The 24,611-nt window shown below is 35.3% G+C and overlaps 1 protein-coding gene across 5 annotated transcripts; it reads left to right on the forward strand.

Moving 5' to 3' along the window:
- The first annotated feature begins 2,085 nt into the window (after positions 1–2,085).
- LOC128218199 (transcription factor EC-like) lies at positions 2,086–23,950 on the forward strand. 5 transcript variants are annotated; one of them, XM_052925792.1, is made up of 8 exons: positions 2,086–2,930; positions 16,748–16,964; positions 17,173–17,418; positions 18,877–18,984; positions 19,433–19,604; positions 19,842–19,917; positions 20,454–20,619; positions 20,903–23,950. In XM_052925792.1, the coding sequence occupies exons 1-8, from the start codon at positions 2,596–2,598 to the stop codon at positions 21,257–21,259; spliced, it is 1,677 nt and encodes a 558-aa protein (XP_052781752.1). In that variant the 5' UTR covers positions 2,086–2,595; the 3' UTR covers positions 21,260–23,950. The 5 variants fall into 5 exon arrangements, with proteins under 5 accessions (XP_052781752.1, XP_052781753.1, XP_052781754.1 ...); XM_052925793.1 differs by having other exon boundaries at positions 2,287–2,930; positions 20,472–20,619; XM_052925794.1 differs by lacking the exon at positions 2,086–2,930 and adding an exon at positions 11,709–11,869.
- The last annotated feature ends 661 nt before the right edge of the window (positions 23,951–24,611 follow it).

Here is a 24,611-nt window from a genome sequence, read left to right on the forward strand (position 1 = left end):
AATTTCCTTAACCTTTGATTCCCAGTTCGTAGAAGAATGGTTTTCAACACTATAAATTTGATCCTGTAATATAACATTTAAAATGCAATTATCTTGCTTGGCTATATGAAGTTTTATAAATTACTTAACCATACTTATATGTCTTTCGATATACAGTGGGAACCTGCCCAACTCTCCATACAAAGCCAAAGTAATGGTTGACTGTTTCACATTTAATACCCATTTACAAAACTTTTTGTGTACTCTTTCTAACACGTTCGAATTTATATACCCCAAGACTTCAGAACCATAGTTAAGGACTGATAATACGTATGCATAAAATAGATTAAACATTATATATATTGGCACTTTAATATAACAGACTAGACATCTGGATTGAGAAGGGTTCATCGAGCAGACATAATATCACGGTACAAACTGTTAAAGCAAGTTGATAGAAAACGAATAACATTTTCCCCGTGTCTCCATTTTTAGTGAAATTAGAAAACAATACTTTCATCTATATCATTGCCGTTAACAATCAAAATAAATCTTGTGTCAGGTAAATCTTCTCACTCACTCACTCAACTTAACTTTTCTATAGTAAATGTAAGTAAAATTTGTATAACATGTTTAGCTTAAGCACACGCACATGGAGGCAGTTTAAATAGGAGTATGACGGTAAATAATTGACAAATTAAACAAAATAAAGGTAAGAAATTGTTATAAACACAACTTTATTTATTCTATCAAACTTAATTGACAAGTTGTTTCTACAAAGGATTGAAATGTTTAAAATACCATGTTTATGTATAAAAAAGGTTGTGTTTTTATTTGTTTTGCTATTTGGTTTTCTTTAAGACCCATTAGCTATCAAAATGTAGTGCTTAACTTTTACAGCTGCACTCTCAGAGATTGAACGTGTTGGCAACTTTTTTTTTGTCTTAGAACACGCCAATTCATACGAAAATGCATGGAAACCAGTGATACAAGACTGCTGACAAAATCAGATCGCAGATTTTCATATTAAATTTTAAGTTAAAAAAATGATCTTTTATGCATGCTTCTTAAAAAAGTTGTCAAAATGGTATATCTTTGAGAGTGCAGCTTTATCACAGACCGTTTTAACAACTTCTCGTTTATTGTCTTTGAATAAGCAAATTCTTGCATAAATGGGTGGACAAAGTGATAAAATACTGCTGACAACAGATCAGATCGCATTTTAATATATTTTTTTACGTTTGAATATTGATATCTTATAGCAAAAAGCGTAACTTTCACTTTAAGAACAACGAAATATGGGACAGTTGCCAACACCACTAAGATGTGTTCTCTTGGGTTATCTTACATGACTGAATTGAAGGTATTTACCTCAAAAACATTCTGATTCTGCGATAAAAAATAAAATGTCAAAACTGCCAATCTGTGAAAGAGCAGCTTTAAAAACATTTGATTAAAAGCTATCGCACTTTTATTTCTGCTGGTCGTCAGCAAACAGATACTTTATTGCGTTATACTTCATACACAACGAAGCACAGCTTAGAAGTGAATCGTGTTTATCCGACGATGATTTCAGACGCACTTTTGATTCTTAATTTGTTTTTAAAATGAAGTTTAAATGTTGCTGAAAATGTGACATTTTAAAGACATTGCATATTGCCTTATTGTTTCCTCAATTTTACTGCAACATAATAATACTGAGTGGTATTTAGTACACCTACTATATGTATATCATACGTTAGTTATATGAGCTTATATATCTGCACTATACTGAGAGGCTTATATAATTATGTGATGTCAGGAATGAGTTAATAAATATAAATAATAATCGAGACAACACCGCACCACTCTCATGTGACATAAACAAAATTACGTAAATTGTAAATGGTAAGTTTTGTATATTTCATCATCGACATACGATATACTTGAAACGTGATTTTGACTAGACATTGGGCCGATATTTTAGTTCATGATATTTTAAATTAAGTATGTATTACTTAGTATTACACAGTCGTGATAAGTGTCTAGTTTATAGGTTTTGTACTTAAATAACAACTAAACCTCGGAATACTTTATTATATCATTTGAAAACTAGTGTCTGAATTATAGGATAATCTCGATATTAGAGGATATTAAGAGTTAATGCGTTGCGAGAATAATCAGTGTAAATCAAGAGCCTCAATGATAACGAAGTGGTTTAAGTGGAATGGTAACTTGGTCATCCGAAGTCCAGCTTGTCTTCAATCGAATACAATCACCCAATTTGACTGGTACCAACAAAACTCTCCTGTGCCGCTGGGCTACTGTACTAGCGTTATATTGATAAATTTCTAGCGTTGGAAAGACATCGGGGCAGATTTGCCGGGCAGTAAGCGACTGGTTAGGCTGAATATGCATGTCAACGTAGGAGCGCGATGTGAAAACTATGATAGCTTGCTTAATATCATAGATAGTGAGCACATTCACAATGCTTAAGATGATTTTAATAATGAACAACAGATGCACAGTATACTTCGTTGAACTAGTAGTTAATTAGCAAACCCGCTTATATTTGCATGGAAATATTGAAAAAGTGATTTTTTTGTGAGCAGGTGGACATACGAAACACTTTGAAAAATGGTTGTGACAGGGGGGTCGCCCGACCCCCAAGGGCCTGCCAAGAGCCCGATATCCGCGGGTGGGGGCGTCAGCCCCGGGATTCCAACCGAACACACGGACAGTCAGGCAGCCCATTTTAACTTTGACCCATCGGAAACTGTGATAGTCGTACGTCGGAAAAAGGACCCGAGTGGAAAGGAGAATAGTGTGATGATGAAAAGTTTGCTCAATAATCAACCAAGATCTTTACTCAAGCACAACCCTGGAAATGATTTCTCACAGACTAGCAGCTCTGGCAGTGCTTTCACGGGAGTAAAGGGTGGACGGATAGAGAAAATAAAGTTCGTCAAAAGGTAAGACTCCCTTACTGACCAACTACTACAATGTGCTAATTACAAGCGTAATGTGTGTGATATATATTTTCTCTAACCCAATGGTTCATTATGAGCGTATTTAATTTGTGGTCACATTCCTGTTTATTCAGAACGAAAATTTCTTGTTCTAGATTTTCAACGCATACAAACATTGCGTCGAATTCATATCATGATATTTATTCAGTGACCTCTATTTGGGAGATAGAGACTATCGGTGATCAGATGGACGTTGTATTTACATCGAAGTACTCATGACCTTTACTCAACATAATGTCACATCGAAATATTGAATACGCCAGAGTAAGAAACACTCTGTATGAAGAACTAGCACACTTTGGCATCGACGTAACGCACTCCATCGCCCACACATGGTTTTGGTATGGTTAAACTAGTGTAGTGTATAAATGACCTTGAAACAAACCAATCTTCTGTGTTCGCTGTATTAAGCGATCGTTAAAACTGCCTGGAAGTTGAATACTACCAGAAGAAGCTTTGGCATCCTAGCATCATTGATTTCCCTCTCTTTAAACGTTAACGTGTTATATTGTATCGCGTGTGCCCAATATATCGATACGCCAGTCCCTGTTTAGAATCGCCGGGAATCTGCGACTGAGAGTGGGGAATTAAAACAAGCTAATATTTCGTAGACAAAATAGGCATTTCTAAGTTCTATGGCAAGCAATAACCATATGTACATACGTATTTAGCGCTGATTTGTATATATGCAACAACTATTAAATCAGTTGCAAGACTGTATGTCCACTGGCACTGGCATGTACTTTGACAATTATCTGGTGATTTTCCGAGTACATCCTCTAGGGCATATATATTTTACGTAGGCATTAAACTCATTGTATCAGAACGTCCTTTGATTGTTTTTTTCTTAAAACTAAATATGCGTAATTAAGGGGGGGGGGGGGGGGGGTATTGGAATACACATAGTGGCATGTAAATATATTGTTAGGTCAATATTTAATTGGTAAATGTTGTTTCATCATAAAGCGTAGGTAGTATGGCATGATGTTAACAGTGAGTGATCACTTTGCATGGCCATATACTTGGTTCCAACTTCCCTTTTCTTAATAAACCAAATCTGTTTATCAAACACGGATATACATAATTTATTAAGAACTGCACTCTGTTGAGTACAGGGTGCGTGTATTTTGACGACACGTAAGCCACATTTTATAGCACTGATTAAAGAAAGTTTCCATACTGCACTCATTGACTTTTTAAAATGTTACGCGCACAAATGACTCTGATTGGCCATTATGTCATCCAATGGCGTTTCGCGGATGTTTGATGATCATCATCAACAACAACAACAGCAGCAGCAGTAGCAGCCTAGTTGGTATCATCGTCATCATCATCATTATCACTCAAATATCAGTCACTCCTTTTCATTTCATTTCATTTCATTATGTCAGAAGGGTATCCAGGATTTTACGTTAGAGGGGGCTTAACTTAGGGGCAAAGGTTTTCGACTTACGTCCCTCCCTCAAAGCCGAAATTTAAATTTGGATTAAAGTGTTGGCGAGGTATGTGGAGGTAACCTCCTCGAAAGATTTAAAGCTGCACTCTCACAGATTGAACGTTTTGGGGTTTTTTTTGTATTTTTTTGTCTTGGAACGAGCTAATTTTTGCGAAATTTCATTGAAACCAGTTATATAAGACTGCTGACAAAAAATTAGATCGCAGATTTTTATATTTAAGTTCAAAAATTGATGTTTATGCATTTTTCTTAAACCGTTAGTAACAGTTTAAGCCATAAAACATTAATTTTCGAACAGAAATATGAAAATCTACGATCTGATATTTTGTCAGCAATCTTTTATCCTTGGATTGCAGATATTTACACAAACATTTGCTCTCTCTAAGACAAAAAATAAAAAAGGTGTAAAAATGGTATATCTGTGAGAGTGCAGCTTTAACAATTTTTTCTCCGACATGGTGTATTTTGATCGCATTTCCCCCCTGTATTAAAATAGCAAGTAAACTTGGACGATATTACCCCCTGAAACCGCTTGTATGTATCATGTCTTAATCAAATCAACTTAATACTTTCTAGTCTATAAACATTACTACTTATATGTTCACATGAAGATGTGCATTTCTGTATAAAAAGAGGGGGACATTTACAAGACAGAGATATTGTATATATATTGTATATGGACTCGAAAGTCAACGAACACTAAAAACTATCAAGAATTTACTAATCGTTATGTAAACAGCTTTTTGTTAAATGTTTATACATACAGATTAAGATAAATGAAATTTCTCTAATAATTCTTATCGTTGGTCAACGTATAGTAAGCACGGAATGACGATGCTCTAACATTACAGCATTGCGGAAAACGTCCACGTAGATTTGTCGTTCGTAATTATTACCCAGATCAGGATACAAAATTCAAATATTGATAAAACGTTTTGAACGACCACATATAGAGTCTACCATCATATAAAAAGAGCTCCCCACCCCAAGTAATAAATACATACAAATTGGTCATAATCCTGTGTGGCCATCATTTCTAACGCATTTCATAATAAAAGTAACAGTTGCATACAAAGACTGCACCCCATTCCAGCACCTACCAGATTGCTGTTATGACATGAGGTCTTACAATACACTTGGCCTAAATTCGAAATCTTGGCCATGCGGGCGGGTCGACGGCGCTGGTGGTTGCCCGTCAATCCTGGCCGACACAGGAATGCTTCCATTTTTTCACATCGTCTGCAATTGTCCTAGATTATGACAAATTGCATGCATATGTTCATGATTATTTTACTTTAACGGTTTGAAGTGGGCTGAACATATTAAATTAGACATTTAGAAACAGGTCTAGACAACACTTACGACATACATTGGTTAAGCTTTGAGCATCATTCATATTTGTGACGTTCGAAACATTCGCAAAAATGACACAATTCACGACATTCGTGACACTCAAGACTCCGCGGCATTCGTGACATTCAATACCTCCGCGCCATTCGTGACATTGAAGACAATCGCGACATTCGTGACATTCAAGACATCCGCGACTTTCGAAACATTCAAGACATCCGCGACATTCAAGACATCCGCGACATCCTTGACATTTAAGACATTCACGACATTCGTGTAAACCCGGTCAATCAAAGTTATTAACACTGACGAGTAACAGAGCACCTTTTTTCCTTCTCATTATGTAAGTGTATTTTATGAAGAATCCTATAAACGTGAATGCCTCGTTCATCATGGGTGCATACATTTGGATTTATTTGAAGAAGGAAAAAACACACAGGGCAAGAATACCTATGATATTTAATCCAAACAATATTACAAACGGTAAATATTGCGAAATTGTGTTTTTGATTTTCGATTACAATAGAAATATAGTATATAAAATACAAAAACATACGCCACAAAAATGAGCGTTAACACTTTTTAAACCATTTAACTTATAATATTTTTTATCAGCAACCAAACTTAACACTTAACAATGATACCAATATCGCATATAGGGTCACATGGAATCAAGCTGTAACATTACGGCCAGTAAGCCATGATTACGGAAAGCAAAGCTTTTAATACTACATGTATATGGGTGGACTACCTTAATACAGAAATCAAAGTGGCAAGTTAATGCTGGTTTCAGTGCGCACTCAAGAGCTGATATGCTGCATATTTTCAACTGACGTACGATTTTTTAGGGTAGATTAAAACCCATGAAAGGGTTATCTAATGCAAACTATTGACGAGGATGGTTTTCTGTGTTCTTCAGATTGACACCACAAACGGTAATTGTTTTTTAAGAGGACTAATCCACACTTAGCTGTTGTTTGCGATCGTGCCCTTGTATTATAATTTTCACTTCTTGATTGTTTGCATTGTATTGTTGAAACTTGTTAAAAGGGGGAGGTTCGGCGCACTGACGGTGGTTTAGGTGTGAAAATGTGTTTCATAACATACCGTAACATTAAAAACAACGTAATATTATTGTTTTTAATATTGCGTATTGAATGTTGCCACATTAATAGTCAAATTGCATAAATGATAATCTGCGTCCAAAACAGACCTACCCGGCAGTCGGTATACCTTTAACAAACAAAAACATAATGCCGGATGAAATTTAAGTTATATTGTTGTTTAACTTTAAGACGTGGACTATTAATGATGTAATAATTTATGTGGCTAACAAACACAACTTGAAAAGCTTAAATGTGTAAGAAGAATTTTGTATTCATTTCCTCTGCTACGTTTTTTTTTTCGTTCGGGCTCGGACAAACTCAGAAACCGTAACAAGTGGATGTCACTTCACGCTCGGTACTTCTCGTTTGTTTGCACATTTGCTTAATTAGTTCAAGATACTTGAAAGTCTTCTGAAATTCGATCTGCATGTGTGCCTAAACATCCATGTTTACTGTGTTTTAATTCTATTTGCCACGCATACCATTCCGAGGATGACTATATTTGAAGACTTTGTCGTTTCAAAAGGCGTTTTAATACGATTCATTTACTTAATAATCCCGTATTTAAGAAGTAAACTCAGGATTGGTGAAGCCGCTCTTGCAACTCTGATACAAGACGCTTAGTTTTTACTGAAGCTGCATGTATATAAATATAAAACAATGACACAAACACTTGAGCAGAACTATCAAAATTAATGTTTCATTAGACTTATCAGTTCTGAGCGTTTGGGTTGCACTATCAAGTATGAATGTTGCCACAAAACTGAATACAGATCATTATTGAAGTACAGAAGGATATAAAATCCAGCGCATGACAATTTTCACCTATAGCAGTTCAATATGGGAGTCACCTAGTACATGTAGTTTGAGTTCAGGGACTGCCAAATGTTTATATGAGAACCCTGTTCATAGTAATATGAATATACAAGTATATTAGTGAGAAACTAATACAAATTAAGGCGACAAATGGTAATCAACAAAAAACGTACATAACTTAACACCATGGTATCATCAATGTCTATACATTCAGCACATTTAATAAATTATTGCCGAGTTAACTAACACACATTTGGCCGGGTTAAAAAAGATCATGATGTTTTCATCTCATGTATGTATTCAGGGTGCAAAATTCTTGACCGTTTCGCGTTTTCCGACATTATTTCTATTGCTTTGATTTTGGTTCCAATCACTCGTTCTGTAGTGTCAAGTTGTCCATGTCTGGCAGCTAATGTCTCTCGTTTTTTTATTCTGTTCACTACCTCATATTTCCAGCCTTTCTCATTCTACCAACAAGGAGTGTACAGAACATCATCTCTGTCAACGTATTTTACAGTTATATAGTGTTCTTTGTTTTCAAGGCATAGTTTACGTTCTGAATAGCATTGACACCGTGTATAAATCTACTGGACGTGCTGTCTGTAATATCACTCATGATGTTAAATACACCTTCAACTATTGAAACACAAAACTGTAAGTGCAACCTATTTCATATCTGGGTAATCAGTAATTGATGCCATCCAATAGTACATTCTGGTTGGCTCTGTGAACTGCGGCAGTGTTGGATCAATCTGAAACTTGAATAGCTCCTTCAAGGAAAGCTCATTTTCATTGTCTGTGAGAATCTTCAATTGGCTCGGTAGTTCCTTTAGGTGACAGATGGCAAAGCTGTGTCCACGCACCTTAAGGTCAATTGAAGATACGCTTCTCTGGTGCTGTTGTGATGGGCATTTTTTTTCAAAAGCACTGCCCAACATATCACAAAACCGTCTGGCAAAGATTCCAACACTTCTACAACCACGTGGGCTTTCTGTTGTTGTTGTTTTTATATCTGATGGGTAACAAAGCCCATGAACATGTATATATGAAATTTTATGCAAACATAAAATTATTTATCGAATTGTTCAAACAGTTCGAATTTCTTCAACCTCTTCACAGATTTAGGAATCTTCTCTGGCCTAACAAAGAAACATAGACACTGCTTCAGCAAGTTCACCTGGCACTCATGGAGAGTGTGGTCCATGGGCTGTTTTTTTCTTAAAACAGAACGAAGTATTCTTTCAGGCACTCCAGGGCTGATATGTAGATGCCAAGAAACATTCTGGTCTTTTTGCACTGCTCAAAACGCTTGTTGAGGGCTTTCTGTTTTCGTGATTTACCATCCTTTGTCCTTCACTTTTTGCGAAGATGAATTCCTATCAAGCCAAATTCGTCTTTGCTTAGTTCGGATGCTTGTCTCTTTTTTTCTGTTTTTCAAAAGAAAAATAGCCTTACTGTGTCCACTGCCAAGTTGTAAGCATAAATAAATCTGTGGTTGGTGAAGCGCTCTGGCATCAATAGACATCAATAGAGCCGATATATACATGTGGAGAGTACACATGTCAATAAAAGGGGATATTATGACATGACACAGGCGCGGTACGGGAATTGATGGTGGAGGGGGCTTAACTTGGGAACGCTCTCTCAGATCCGAAATGTATACGGCATGAAATGTTTCATTGGGGTTTTGGTTAAGCTTAAAGATAATTTTACCAATTACTAGCCATAGTTAATTTTCGAATTTTATTACTATTTTTCACCGATATTATGACGCCCTGTACTCACATCGAGTTCGCTCTGTAACAGCTTTTCCGCCGAGACCGGTCTCTGACAAGACGTAAGACAGGCTAGTCAAGACACAGGCCTTCAGAAAAGCATCCTCAATCGGAACTCCTCGGCCATTTTCCATCGAAAACATCCTCGAGGTCAGACACCACTAAACAAATTTCCTATAAATATATTCTATATTTAATTTGACCAAATTGAAATTTAACAAATTAAGGGAGGGAACTATTTTTCATTACCGAAGGTTCAGTTGTCCGCCCTTCTTATTTTGGTGCCTTTTTCACTTGTTCTTTAGTTTTAATCCGGTTCAGACGTGTGTTTTCTATTCTTATTTCCTATATATTCTATAGTCAATTGACCAAATTGACATTATCCGGTGTGCAAGGACAAACAATGTGGTGAAAATGTAAACATTAAAAAGAGACCAAGTAGAATAGATCACAAACCATTCAGTTTCAAAACATATATAAATACGAATATTGAAGGTAGCCAATGGCCTGAGATGGTATAACCAAGGTCGTGTGTTAATTAAAAGAAATCAGGCATGTGAAAATGAGAAGGCACTTTCGAATTAGTGTAATCAACTCGCTCCTGGTGAAAGAGATATATTCCTGCTTGTCATGGGAAATCACTGCGTAAGAGATTGCTTGGGAGATTTTTTTTTGTGGAAAATGGCCAAGTTCCGATTAAATATTCCCATAATTATATGTCTTTTTTTGATAATTTCCATCTTTAAACGCACTGCTGCTTTTTTTAAACCAACGATACTGCAATGAGATTTTATACGACCTTTTCCGTAATTTCCATGTTGGAAATGACTACATTAATCAATCGCATTAATGATGAAGTGCATTTTCATGAACGCAAATCAGCACTGGTTGAATACATTTGAAATCATTTTTTTTAGGATATAAAGTATAACGTTCCTGATTTTTTTTTCTGCAAAATGTAGCACTAAACACACGCTTCTGTGCTGATATGGGTTTGGAAAACGATAATAATACGGATGTTATTTTTTTAATACGGCGTGCTGTATTTTCACTTTTGGATATGGAAAAAGAAACTGATAGGCATAGATTATGATAGTGCCGTAGGTACATTGGATTTGTAATAATACTGATACCGCCATATTATACGTAGTTTGTTTAAAGTCTTTTAATATGATATTATTTTTATTCTTCTGATTGGAGGTAATTAATCATATATGACAATCCTGTGTATATGGCGCATATATGTCCATGTTCGTTTTTTTTTTCATTCTTTTAATAACACATGTGAAGAAAGAATAAACATGGTTATATCATATCATTATTTTTATTTAAGAACATGTTGAACATGCTTTATACTAGCTGCTGGGTCGGCAACCGGCCATGTCAGAACAAGCCCATGTGAGACTCGAACCTTCGACCTCCCGCTCCGTAGGCGGACGCCTTAACCTCTAGGCCACGGAGACGGTATATTAAGTGGTCAATGACAATGAAGCACGTACTGAACTTCCCTTTTTTTGTTATATGTAAGCTGACTCATTGTTTTCCACTTTTAATGAGTGACCAGAAAGGTTTTCCGCTTGAACACAACTTATGAACACTTTGTCTGTTGATTTAACACCAGTAATATAAAGGCGAGACCATTTCGTTTTATGCTGTCATTATTTGTTTGCAGTCACGATACATATGATACGATATATATGTGATATAGTTATGATAACACCTAGGGTGTTATGACTGTTATCTCTGAATCGATCCACCCAAGAAAGAGCTAGAAAGGTTCTGTGAAATATCGGCTTTCAAAACTTCATTAATGTCTCCAAATACTATACAGTACAAACAATGTGTAAATATGAAAATACATACAAAGATGCAGTGTTTTGCTTCATTACATGCTTCCTTCATGGGAAAAACAAAATTAGCAAAAACAACTTGAAGAGATAAAACGAATTGGAATAAGTTCGTTGTGGGGATACCATTTTGCACTATTTGATAATGCAGATATATATATACGTTACGCTGTATAGTTGAAAATAGCCTACCATTTCATTTTTTATGTTGGGATATTTTATCGACGCCGGTCTGAATGGGTTTTTCCTAGGATTATTACTCATCGTTTATATTTATCCTAGTGACATCAACATCGACCAATCAAAATCAAAGAGAAACACGCGGTCTGTATTAACCAATAGATTCGCAAGTAACTCAATTGGCTATTTTTAGTATCGTTCATGGTGGCGAGGCAAACCCTTTGCGTAGCTTCTGAAATCTGTTGAAAATGTCAGATTCAGGTATAGTTATAGACTTTGCCAGCCTTCTAAATACGGATGATAAGACACCGGAAGGCTCATTCTATGAGTTGAAGAGCACAGTTGTGCCCAGGTAACATTTAATGATTTGATTTTGTTATTTTTGTTTGTTTTGCGAACGTTTGACGTCACCAATTGACACAATGACTTTCAGGTACAACACGTTTTTATCACGTATCTTTCTTGTTTTCTGACCATAGTCTAGTTTACGGTTAAATATAATACTATATTAAGCTCTACTTTTACAATCGATGCTTTTCTGTGACAATGTTAAAATCTTAAATTATCCTGTTATTTATTGGGTCATGCACTACACTACAGTATATGTTGAAACAACACGTCGTATGCGCTTTAAATTTTCATTTTGTTATTGTATTCAATAATTACTGTAATTCTTTCCGATTAAAACTATAAGGTTATCCAATTACTACTACTAGGTTCTTTGGTATGTTCTTTTAATGGTAAGAATAATGCACCAGTCAATTGTGACCACGCCCCCCACGTGTGTTTGTATTTCTTTAGACTTTGGGATAACCTGTGAAAGTGCAAAGACTTATTTCCAACGGGGTCCTTTGTTTTTGCTGAGGGGATAGCACGCGGTAGAGACAGTGGTGGGATACCCCTTGGTTCTTTGACCTGCTCAGTGTAAAGCACCGATACATGGGGTAAAACTTTACTGAGTACACCACTTTTCCAAGCACTACCCTTTACATGCCGAGCGCCAAACAAGGAAGCTACTTTTACCAACTTTTAACGTCTTTCTGTATTTCGCAGCCAGGTATCGAACCCAGGACCTTCCGCTCCATGGGGTATTCCGGGGATAGTGGGGGAAATGGGGCGTGTTTTTACATACCCGGTGGCCCCTCAGCTTCGGGTAAATGTGGTGGTTTTGTTTTTATGGGGAATGGGCCTTACCTAGGACATCACTGCAGCAGGGGCATTTGGCGGGGATTTTACCAGCAGTTTGCCCTTGCAGCGTGGGAATTTTACCCGGGATTGACTGGACTGAAAGTTAAAGACCCCACTATTACTCGGACGGGGGGGGGGGGGGGGGGGATTACACAGATAAAACAAATTTGAACCAGATATAAGGTTTCCATGGACATGGTTAATATCCCAAGTTCAGTCCAATTACTTCCTCCTTACATCAACCCTATTTCAGTGATTAAGTTGGAATCAGAGCTGCCAAGTCCAGCACTTTGTACTGAAAAAATGGTTTGCTCAAGCTACAATATTAAAAAACTTAGTGCAGTCATTGAAATTAGGCTTTCGGATGAACAAGCCCGAATTCTTATACTATTGCATAGAATCAAATTTTTTAACAAGCCCTGCTATATAAACTTCAGAATTTGAGCAAGACCGGAAGACATTTTACCAGTGCAGGGCTTGCGCTAATTTCGACCACTGTAAGTGTTTATTAGCTTGGCTTGTTTCAATTTTGGCAGTCAAAACTGTAATATATCATTTTGGCTTGTTACATTGTTGATCCAAAACTAATTCTGAATACTGCAATTGAGTGTGGTAAACATCTCGTATACCAATCAAAGTAAAGCTCAATGGTTAGGCAATTGTCTTGGACTCTAAAATGATTTAATATTTAAGTTAGTAGCGTGGAGACCATGTACGTACAAAAGGACAAAGAACATGTACAGTCCAGTCACCTAATTCTCGAATGTTTTTGTGACCTGAATTTTGTTTTTATCAGCACCTTTAAAACTGGTGTATGTTAAAAGACATCCTTTAAAGAGCTTGTATTTTTTCTGTGGGAACCCCATGTTTTCAATACATCATAAATTATATGCAAAATGAACCTGTACAGTACTGCAAATGGATTTTTGTTTTGATCTGCATATAATATGATAGAGATCTATATGATAAAATGTCCAGATATGGGTTCCAATACTAAGCTTGACCACTGTGTTCCCATAATTTATATATCAGTGCATTAAATTGAATGTTAACATGATTTTTTTTATTTTTTATTTTTATTTTGTAGACATGTTAAACATTATCTGCTCACTGGGTGATTATGAAATGTGTTTAACAATTACATACGTACACATTGGTAACAATGAATATATATATGTATATCCTGATCTCTTTTTGATTTGAATGCACAATAAGTGAATGAAATTGTTCTGTTTTACCATCATGAATATTATATGTTTTTACTGAATTGTCCTTGTAAGTTGTGATTGTAAATACTTTATCAAGTTCAGACATCACTAGAAGCATATCTTACCGACTTACTCAAATAAACAATGATTATTACCTTTAAAATCATAACGGATAATCATATCAATATCATATCAGTAAGAACATGTACATTTTATTGTTATCATGAAATGTCACTTATTTGCCCATGTTTAGTCAAAGTCATGTTTTCGATCATTAATTATATATTAAAACTAAATAACGTATATTATCCTAGATATTTGCATATGAAGAGAGGTTTCTGCTTGAGCAATTTCAAAATAATGATAAATGGACTGGTATTATTGCCGTTTAACATACATGTAGTAGCTTAATTTCTAAGAACAACATTTAAAATCTGGTAAATCTTGTGAATTGAGAGATTATTTTAGTGAGCAAAACCTTCTTTCCCTCCAAGTTGATATGAATCAGTAGGACAATGTTTTGGAAGTTGGCGTTGACTTTGAAAAAATAATTAGTTTTATGACAAGGGTAAAAGTATGATTGTTAACAGCTTGAAGTTTCATCGTCATGAAAGACCCAGTGATGACAGGCAAAACAACAGGTTGAGAACTGTACAATAAACATTCATATATACATGTCCTATATATGACTATCTCTCGTAACAAATGTGGTTACAGATGTGGTTGATTGTCAACAATTTTTGGACTTGTTTTGAAGATGTTGGTACAGGATGGGGCCTAATCTCTTGTTATCGAACTAGTTAACTTATCTCATTAAACTGTGTACTATGTATCCCACTAATTTGATCTTATTAATTCATCATTGTGTACTAGATAATAATTGTCTTTGTGATGTATGGTACTTTTTTTTGAAACATAGATATTGTCCTCTTTATGGAATGTTAGACAAAAATAAAGCACAACATAGAATGAGTTAAAGTGCTTACTTACCTTTATTTTAAGTGTGGACAATTTTTTTGATGCCTTCTTGTAAGTTCATTATCAGAAAGCACAAAAATATGCTTGTAACCAAAGCATGGATTGTCCAGAAGGATAAAAGGTACCATTAATCAAGCTTTACAATGAACTTCATTCTCAATCATAATTATCAATAGTATTGAAAACATACATAACATGACTAAAGGCTTCAGTGTCAAGCTCTATACTTCCATGAAATAGCTTGTTCGTAGGTTAGTGGTTCATGTGTATGACAATTAATTGTTCATGTTAATGTGGGTGTCAATTAATTGTCCATGTATATGTCAATTAATTGTTCATGTAAATGTCAATTAATTGTTCATGTTTATGTTAATGTCAATTAATTGTTTATGTCAGTGTCAATTAATTGTTCATGTTTAAGTCAAGGTCAATTAATTGTTCTTATAACTGTGAGTGCCAATTAATTGGTAATGATTATGTCAATGTCAATTAATTGTTCATGTTTATGCTATTGTCAAGTAAGTTTTCATGTTAATGTCAATGTCAATTGTTCATGTTAATTTCAGTGTCAATTAGTTGGTAATGATTATGTCAATGTCAATTTTTTTATATTATGTTTGTGTCAAGAAATTGTCCAAGTTCATGTCGATTAATTGTTCATCTTTATGTCAATGTCAAATAATCAGAGCCAATCAATTGTTCATATTGATGTCAATGTCAATTAATCAAAATCACTTAATTGTTCATGTTTAGTTCATTGTCAATTGCCGTAATATTTCAATTACTGATTGTCATTTTTGTATAAATATTTAAGCATGTGTGAACTTGTGAACCATATTTCAAAGAAGTGGTGACCCAAAAGTATGCTTTATTCATAATGGGACAATTACTGTTGCAATTAGATCACTTGAATTTTGGAAGAACATACTTGTTAATGCCAGTCATCATGTTTGCTATTGTCATGTTTGTTCATGTCTTAAGTCTTAAGTGGGCTGATTAATTATGAAGCTGTTCAAAACATGTTGCTCATAGTGAACATGTATATCCCTAGAGCAGTACTGAGGTTCGTGGTTGTTAAGTCGAGCATAACGAATTGAAATTTTCTTGAGAAATAGGATCTAAAACTCCTACACTCGTCCTACACTTGTCCAAATATAAATGAGACTGCTTGATATGACAATCTGACTAAGGAAATGGCCAATTTTCAAGAGAGATTGTTCAGTCTTATTTGAGAGTCAAATTATACCAGTTTTAGAAGTTGATTGTTAATTGTTTACCATCACAATTGAAGATAATACAATATAATGTACTTCAAATGATATTTAGCTCTGCTTATGTTTAAGCAGGAAGTTTAGTGTGAAAAAGTCCGGTTTAGCATGATTGTTATACTATAAGTGAGCTCGTCTGGGTTTTGACCTGCACGATCCGTGGGTGGATAAGTCTTTGAATAATGGTGTATTCTGATCTAATGTTGGACAGAAAAGTTCTGAAATTCCTGGTGTGTGTGAAAGAAGATGGGAAATATAGGAGAGCGTATGTTGATTACTCATTCACTTGTAGATACGTTTTGTCAAGAGGCATATATACTTTCATCATACTGAACATTTATTAGTAGAAATAAAGTGCTATGATGTTCATGAATATATGGAGGTACCCTTATGTGTATGTTTAAACACTTATTTAAGGGCTTACATGTGTCATCTGTAAATTGATATAGAACACAGAACATAAGTTTTCCGCGGACTTGGCTTTTGTGAAATATGATGTAAAAAATAAACGTGAGAAAGCATCAGTGTGGAAAAAAAGAAATGGTCACTAATTCCAATGTCATGTATTATGTATAATGTATATTTCAGTCCAAAGACAACAGAGATAAAAAATGCGTCGACACCAATGCGTGCCAACCTCAAGCTGCACCTCATGCGGGCGCAGGCACAAGAGGATGAGAAGCGTGAACGCCAGTACTCCCAGTCGCACAAGGTGTCGCACATTCCCTCGAATGGCATCGATGTGCCTCCACAGGCCTCACCGTCACAGGCACCTGACATCTCTGTGCCCCCACAAGTCTTGGAGGTAAATGGGCTGCTTCGTTTCATGGAAATGTTGACAAGTTGTCAGCTCAGCAAATCAATCCTTCTATATTGTTTTGAATCATGTTTGATCAGTGAAGCCTATTATTAATGTAAATAAGAATTAAAAGGTTTAAAAGGAATACTGTTTCTTAAAATTGCAACAGACCTGGTTGTGCTTCCAAATCGTAAATGAAACATTTTTCTTTTAGGTGAAAACGAAACTCGAGAACCCAACCAAATACTTCATGATGCAAAAGCAAAAGACCCAGATCCAGTCGTACCTGAGTGAGTCACACAATAGTGCTCCATCGGCGGTCCACTCGATGCCCAACTATCGGGTGGTGTCCAGTGCAGACATGTCAATGCAACTCCAGCCCCACTGCGGGAGTGCTCCTGTTGACCCCGACAGTCCCCTGTCTGTCGGCATGAGCAGCACCGCAACTAGTATGTCAGAGGTGAGGGCAAGCTTCTTGATGTCATTCAAATGAATTTCCAGTAGTATGATTGAAGACATAAATGCCAAAAAAACTGATTTTGATTTGGATCTGGCCTAAAAAAAATAATTGTTTGGTTAGGGTTACATCCTTTTCAGAAATAGGTGTGGTCGGAATGGTGTTTAAGTTATCTTCTGTGTAAGCATTTAAGGTTTTAAACTACGTATTGAAAATATTTTTATTTTTATTTTAGTTTTTCATTTATTTTTAAAACTGACTATAAAAACAGTAGGGTCGGCGCCTATTCTGTAGGTAGGGTCGGGTAACCCGAACCAAATGTATTTTTTTTTAGGCCCCTGCAAAGATTGAAAATAACACTCTTCTTAATGATTAAGTATTAAAATTAGGGCCAAACAACCTATTTTGTGAAGTTTATCAGATAAGCAAAGCTTGAATTTAACACTGCAACAGAGATATTGAGATGAAAATGAACACTCAGTTGTTAAAATATTATTTGGCAGGAAAAAAATGGAATTCAAAGCAGTCCATAATTTTCATGTTGATCATTTGTTTGAAAAATGGAGTGAATTGCTTTCATAAACAGTTTGATGCAGGATACAGGAAATAAAAACACCTAACACAGTCATAGAATGAAACCAGCATTATAGTAATGTTTATCTGTTTGAAAACAATATAGAACGAAAATGTTATCAATTGTGAACTCAAAAACACTCAACCTGAAAATTATGAAAGTAGGGAAGTTTTTGATCTGGAAGTAGGTACTGTATATATTCAAAATATGTATTTGGTAAACTTGAACATGTGATAAATTGATGATGTTTGAAACAATGCAAAATGTAAACCATTTCTCTGATTGATAAGACTTTGGGAAATCTATTTTACTTTAATACCCAAAAGTGAAGTCATTAATCGGATGTGAAGAAAACATGTGATGGATCAAATGTTAAATCCAAAAATATTCCTCAATCCTTACAATATTTTACAATAATTTTTTTTTAAGAATCCTGAAAATACCAGCATGTTTAAGAAAAAAATTGTTTATAATCTCGCCCGTAGGTTATAGTAAAAAAAGTTATTTGGCTTTTGCATCAAACAATTCGTGTTGATAAATATAGAGACTAAGAGTACGGGTAAAATTTACCTGAGTGATATACCTTGTAAAAACGGTAACCTAAAAATATTATGTTTAATTCTTTCTTTCATGGATCAAAGTTAAAGCTTGCTAATATACAGTATTTCCAAGTAATGGCTTTGTATATGGGTGTTTGTTTTACAGATCATATGATAGTTTTTAGAATATTGTACCGTAAATAATTGCTACAGTCTCTTATCTTGCTTTGAAGAAAGACCACATGATGGTATTGTTATATGTAATGTGTTTTTTTTGTGAATGTGCAGGAGATCCTAAAAACTCACTATTTCAGACCATTTACACTCATACTTTTGTTTTCATCTCAGGTTGAGAGCCTGCTGAATGACCTACAGGACCTCGATCAGGTGGACCTGAACCAAGACGATGATCTCAAGTTTATCACACCCTCCCTCGTACAGATGTCTTCATCTACAGTAAGTCTTGGGTCTGAGACTGTTCTGTGGTTGGTCAGTTTAATGGGGAACAATACCAAGTGCCGTAAATGTTTGTTATAAGCAAATAAACAACCTCCCCCTTCTCTCCTCAAACAGAAAGTCACTTGCAAACTTTCAAATTCAGTATTCAGTCAGGGGCCCTTTACAATGAAGATAATAGTAAAATTATTTGTAGATCATATTTACAAACTTTCAATATTTATTTATAAAACTGTCCCTTAAGACAGTATTTCAGTTGAAACCACAGGTAAAGAAACCAAAACAAATGAAACAAACAGCTTATTGCCAACTGTGATTTTCCTACAGATTTAAGATTGTTGAAGTTACGACTAAATCATTTATTAAAATGGGTCCTAAAAGAATACCTTCATTGTTGTGTTTGATTATATTGATATTTACAACCTAATGCATAATGTTTTTTCTACAGATTCCTTCATCCAATGACTATATGTTCACCCCCATCTCAGAAACAACAACCACAGCACAGTCTGCCCCCAGCATGTTGCCGGGGCAACGGATCATGACACCACCCTACCTCACCGAGGACGACGCGAGAATGTGGGCGAAAGAGCGACAGAAGAAAGACAACCATAACATGAGTAAGTGAGGCAGGAAGTTGGAGAAATGTGCTGGTTTAAGGACTGATCAAGTCCTTCGAGTCACAGTTTTTACATATAGTTCACTCTTGTAAGGATTAATCCTAAAATGCAGTAAAGATAAAGCACTGTTTCTCTAATGGCAATAAATCAAGGATTGTGGCTTATCAGCCATCATTCAGTCATTTGTTACCCTCTTTTTCACTCATGCATAAAGTACCTTTATGTATCTTATTCCAGTTGAGAGACGTCGGCGGTTTAACATCAATGACAGGATCAAGGAGTTGGGAACTCTCCTGCCCAAGTCTATTGACCCGTAAGTTTACTGTTTACCAGATGTTCTATCATAACAGGGATGATTTATCAGTGATATTTAATGCAATTAAAAGGCTTAGAGCAACAAAGCTCTTTATGACACTAGAAATGGAATTTAATTAAGTGTCATTAGGCTTACAACCCTTGAATTGGTAATACATGTACTTGAGGTATCATTTATGAACATTTCAGATGACTTGTCACCAACATTATTTTGTCGTCCTTTGAAAAGGTTTAAATAGTAGAAAAAAACATGTGAAAACTAGTCTTTTTTTTGTATAACTTTCAACAGATATCCATAAAACGACTTTGGCCCGGCCTTTCAGGTTTAACTGGATTTTCCATTAGAAATAGATTCTTCATAGTCTAAGGGAGGCAATCAAAAGATAAAGTGGTCAATACTGAGCAAAATGAATTCAGTACCCTTTAACGTAATATTCAAACAACCTACTTAAGCAACACAAACTTGAAACAGTCATGATATTGTTTCAAGCTTGGAGTCATGATATTGTATCAAGCTTGAAACTTGATTTATAGAAGCTGGATGTTTTGCAGTGACCTCCGTCAGAACAAAGGTTCGATTCTGAAGGCTTCGGTTGACTATATCCGTAAACTCCGGCGGGACCAGGACAGACTTCGCCAGCTGGAGGAAAAACAGAGACAGACTGAAATGCAAAACAGAAAAATGATGCTTCGCGTACAGGTACAGAAATTAAGTGGATCAAAAAATAGGCTTGAAAAAAAAATTATCTCATTTTTCTTGGCCATTCAGAAACCATTGTTCAATGCAATATTTTGATTTTAAATGACACTTAATTCAATTGATTGAATATTGTTACTGGATATTTAAACTTAAAATCACAATTAATTTTTTTAGTCGTTAATTTTAAAAGTTCATGAAAAATTTAACAATATAAGTTGACAGGCTAAAAGTCAGTTTATGTACTTGTAAATATTTTACAACAATAAATGAATCTGGGTTTTAGCAACTGGAGCTGCTGATGAAGTCCCAGGGACTGAACACTGGCTTCCATGACGACTCGACCAGCATTTCCACCCTCGTGCAGCCCAACAAAGTCACCAGTGCTCATCATTTCACCCAGCAGCAACAACAGCAACAGCACCATCAACAACATCACCAGCAGGTGAGGGTGGAACATGAGCTGATCTCAACTGACCATGGCCTTCCTGCAGACTTTAACATTGATCTCCCAACCACCTTAAACTTGGATGACATTATGGATGATGGAGCGTCTGGACTTTCAGCTGATCCTATGCTGTCCTCTAATCCCGTCAGTCCCAACCGAGACGAAGACATGGATTACATCAGTCAGACTTTATAGGTTTGATGAAGAAAAGACTTATGTGTATGCATACGTGTATCCATGATTGCTGGTGAATGTTTTGTTTTCCTGCATGACAATGGGTGACCGGCTCCTGCTTGCCTGGTAACAGATTCGCTGTCTGTGTAAACCAAAGCACCCTCCCGAAAAGATTGTGCTGACCACAGCTGCAGAGATAATGAATAGAGAAGAGCTGCTAACTCTTGAAAACTAAAGAACTTTGCTCATGTGATGGTCTTGTTAACATACCAAACCAAACTTAAATCTTTTAGGTTATGTTTTTTGTTTGGTACCCATAAGTCATCCTCAGTTAGTGTATGTTCCTGTAGTGATCATGAACTCAGTAATACATATTTACACACCTACTGTGCTTCCAAAGATGAACCCTTGTCCTTTCAGCTGCGTTCTCATTCAGACAAACAAAACATCTTTGGAATACCTTTGGTATTATTAAAACAGCCCATATGAATTGACATTTTATCGCGGTTTAGTGAATGTTACATCTGTGTGGAAACAAATAACATCATTGATTCCGTCATTCTTTGAAGCGTTACTTTAAGAGTTTGAGGGATCATTATAGGTAAAACTTAAATGCATGTAAATATAAGCATTGGATATTTTAGAATTGTGGTTTATCTGCGTTTGAAAACATTCGGTCAGCGCATCATGGATCAAATATGCACTGACAAGGTTTTTATACACAGTTGAACGGCAATGCAAAAACATTCAATCTTTTATTGACTTCTTCCTCTGTAGAAAGTCTGACCATGCCTTATAGCATCAGTTAAAAAATTCATCAGCCCAATGTATGTTTCTTTTAGTACCGTAATTTAGTGTCATAATGTAGGTAATGATGAGATCCAAGTCTTTCGTTGATTGCTAAAACATTTATGTTTACTTTATCAAGTACATTCCATGTTATTCATGAATTACTTTAGATTCAAGTTGTAAAAACTGTTTGCAAAATGTCAAACAAATAGCTCTTGGCTTTTTGCCTGTAGTTTTTAATTTCTGAATATGTCCAGGATTAAGTGGATTTAAATATAAAATGGTTGTTTTAATTTTAAGACATTGTATGTCATAATGGCATTACTGTGTATACGAGTGATTAAACTTTGTATTATCAGTAGAAAAATAATTTAGTTGGATGGATGAGTTTTTAGGTATGCCATTTTCTGAAAACAGAGTTTTTGTGTACATGTTTTATGTAGCAATTGCAAAATTAAGACCTTGTTCTTGATTTCATTGAGGGTTCTAGGATGGTTATACCACATACTTGACACCGTAGCAGATAAATATATATACATTCATCAAACAATATATGTTATTACACATAAAAGACACCAATTCTACTTTCGTTTTGTTTGAGCAGCTGTTGGTAGCCTGTGTGCTACAATGTATATGTGGGAACCTGCTGGCAGGTCATGTGACTTGCAGTGTAATGTAACTTACAGTTGTGTCATGTGACCCTGTTACTTTGACCTGCCATTGGTGTAGCTTTCTGCATGGCCATAGTATTTCAAGATAGTGTGCCGTATACAGCCATATAAGAAAGAGATCCTTTCCCTGGTATTTATAATATTAAGGAATGTCTACACCTTTGAGAATATCAAACGTTTAACAATGCTTTGACTGGTCAGAGTAACTCGTATGATTCAATAATTGTGATATTATTTTATAGTACAATTTGTATTTTAACATTTGTTCATGTTTTGACACAAACACAATTCATTAAAAGGTACACCATGTGGACTACTGACATTGCTATGGTGCTGTTAGTTTTAATCTTTAAGTGAACACAAAGTACATGAATTCTTAGTGTATTGCTTTATTGTTTACTTCCACAATACCAAGTGGACAGTTGTAAATAATTTTAACAAACAGTTATGTTTGTAAATACAATCTGTATGTTAACTGGTACAATGCTAAACATGATAGAAACTAGTTTTAATGTTAATAGCCCCTTTGTTTTTAAAGGCTGTAATTTAGACAGATGTATCACACATGCTGTTTGATAGACATGTACCTAATCAAGATTTTTTTAATGTTTAATTGTTATTTTATTGTGTGTTAAGTATACATAACAGACTTAGCAAATGGTTTTATCTCTTAAAGCATTGATCCCTGCTTTAATAATGTATATGTATCTTTGTCAACATTTTATGATTACTGTACCAGTCCAGGGCATACCTTTCACATTTTTAACCATGATTCTGCTGTACATAGAGAAATAATCAAAGGATCTTATTTTCCCCGTTAAGCCCGTTTAGCTTCTACTAAAGGAAACAAAATGGTTGAATCACAGAAATTATTTATCAATATTTTCATTAAGTCACTCATAACTGTGTGTTTTATATGTGCAATAAAACTCTTTATGAACTACTTTATCGCAGATAACAAACGACTTTCATTTACAGAAATAATGCCATATTGCATTTACTAAAAAAATAAATAAAATATATTTAAAGTAAACCGGTAATTTGATTATAAGACATGCAATTATCTTCTGTACAAAGTAACTTTTTAGTGAGGGTTTAGCAATGTTTGAAATTTTTATAATGATACCAGATTGTTATTTGTAGATTATTATTAGATCAAAGGAGAGTATTTACGTTGATTTTTATGTTTATATCGAATTGTTACATTGGATGTTATGAACAAATATGCAATAAAATATATAAAACTGTTGAACTATGTGGTTTGATTTTGTTTATATTACTTGACTTGTTTTGATGTTCCAGGCAGGAAAAAAGGGCGTGCTTTACGTACAATGTATAACGAACAATATAAAAGGGCGTTGCCTATCATTTCTCTCGAAATGGGAAGCTAGCTACAAGAAAACTGAATTTCATAATGTCGGATTGTCCAATTTATGAATTTTGCAAGGTACTGAAACACTGTGCTCAGCTTTTTCGGAACTAGTGTTCCGTTTTATTCAAGATCGATTTGAGCCGTAAATAGAAATTCTCTTGGTGTAATAGTTATATTATTTTTGTACATATTTGTGTAAATTGAACGTAAACCAACATTAAAAATGAGCACAAAGTTGTTGAAATATTGACGATGTGTTGCGTGTACGACCACTGTCTCTACCTCTACCTGTGTTAAAGTCACACTTAAGGTGTTTGAATACTATGAAATGCTACTAGTATGTATATATGCAGCATTCCATAGTATTCAAACACTAAGTGTGGTCGTGTCCGAGCTGTAGCTTTCTCTTGTATGGACATATTTCATAATAACTTTCCACATCATCTTTCACATACCAAGAAGACGTATCTCGAGTAAGACCACTGTCCCTACCTCTAAATTCCAAGGTCACACTCAATGTTTGAATACTTTGGAATGCTGC

This window comes from Mya arenaria, chromosome 14 (genome assembly GCF_026914265.1).
Source record: "Mya arenaria isolate MELC-2E11 chromosome 14, ASM2691426v1".
NCBI classification, from domain to species: domain Eukaryota; kingdom Metazoa; phylum Mollusca; class Bivalvia; order Myida; family Myidae; genus Mya; species Mya arenaria.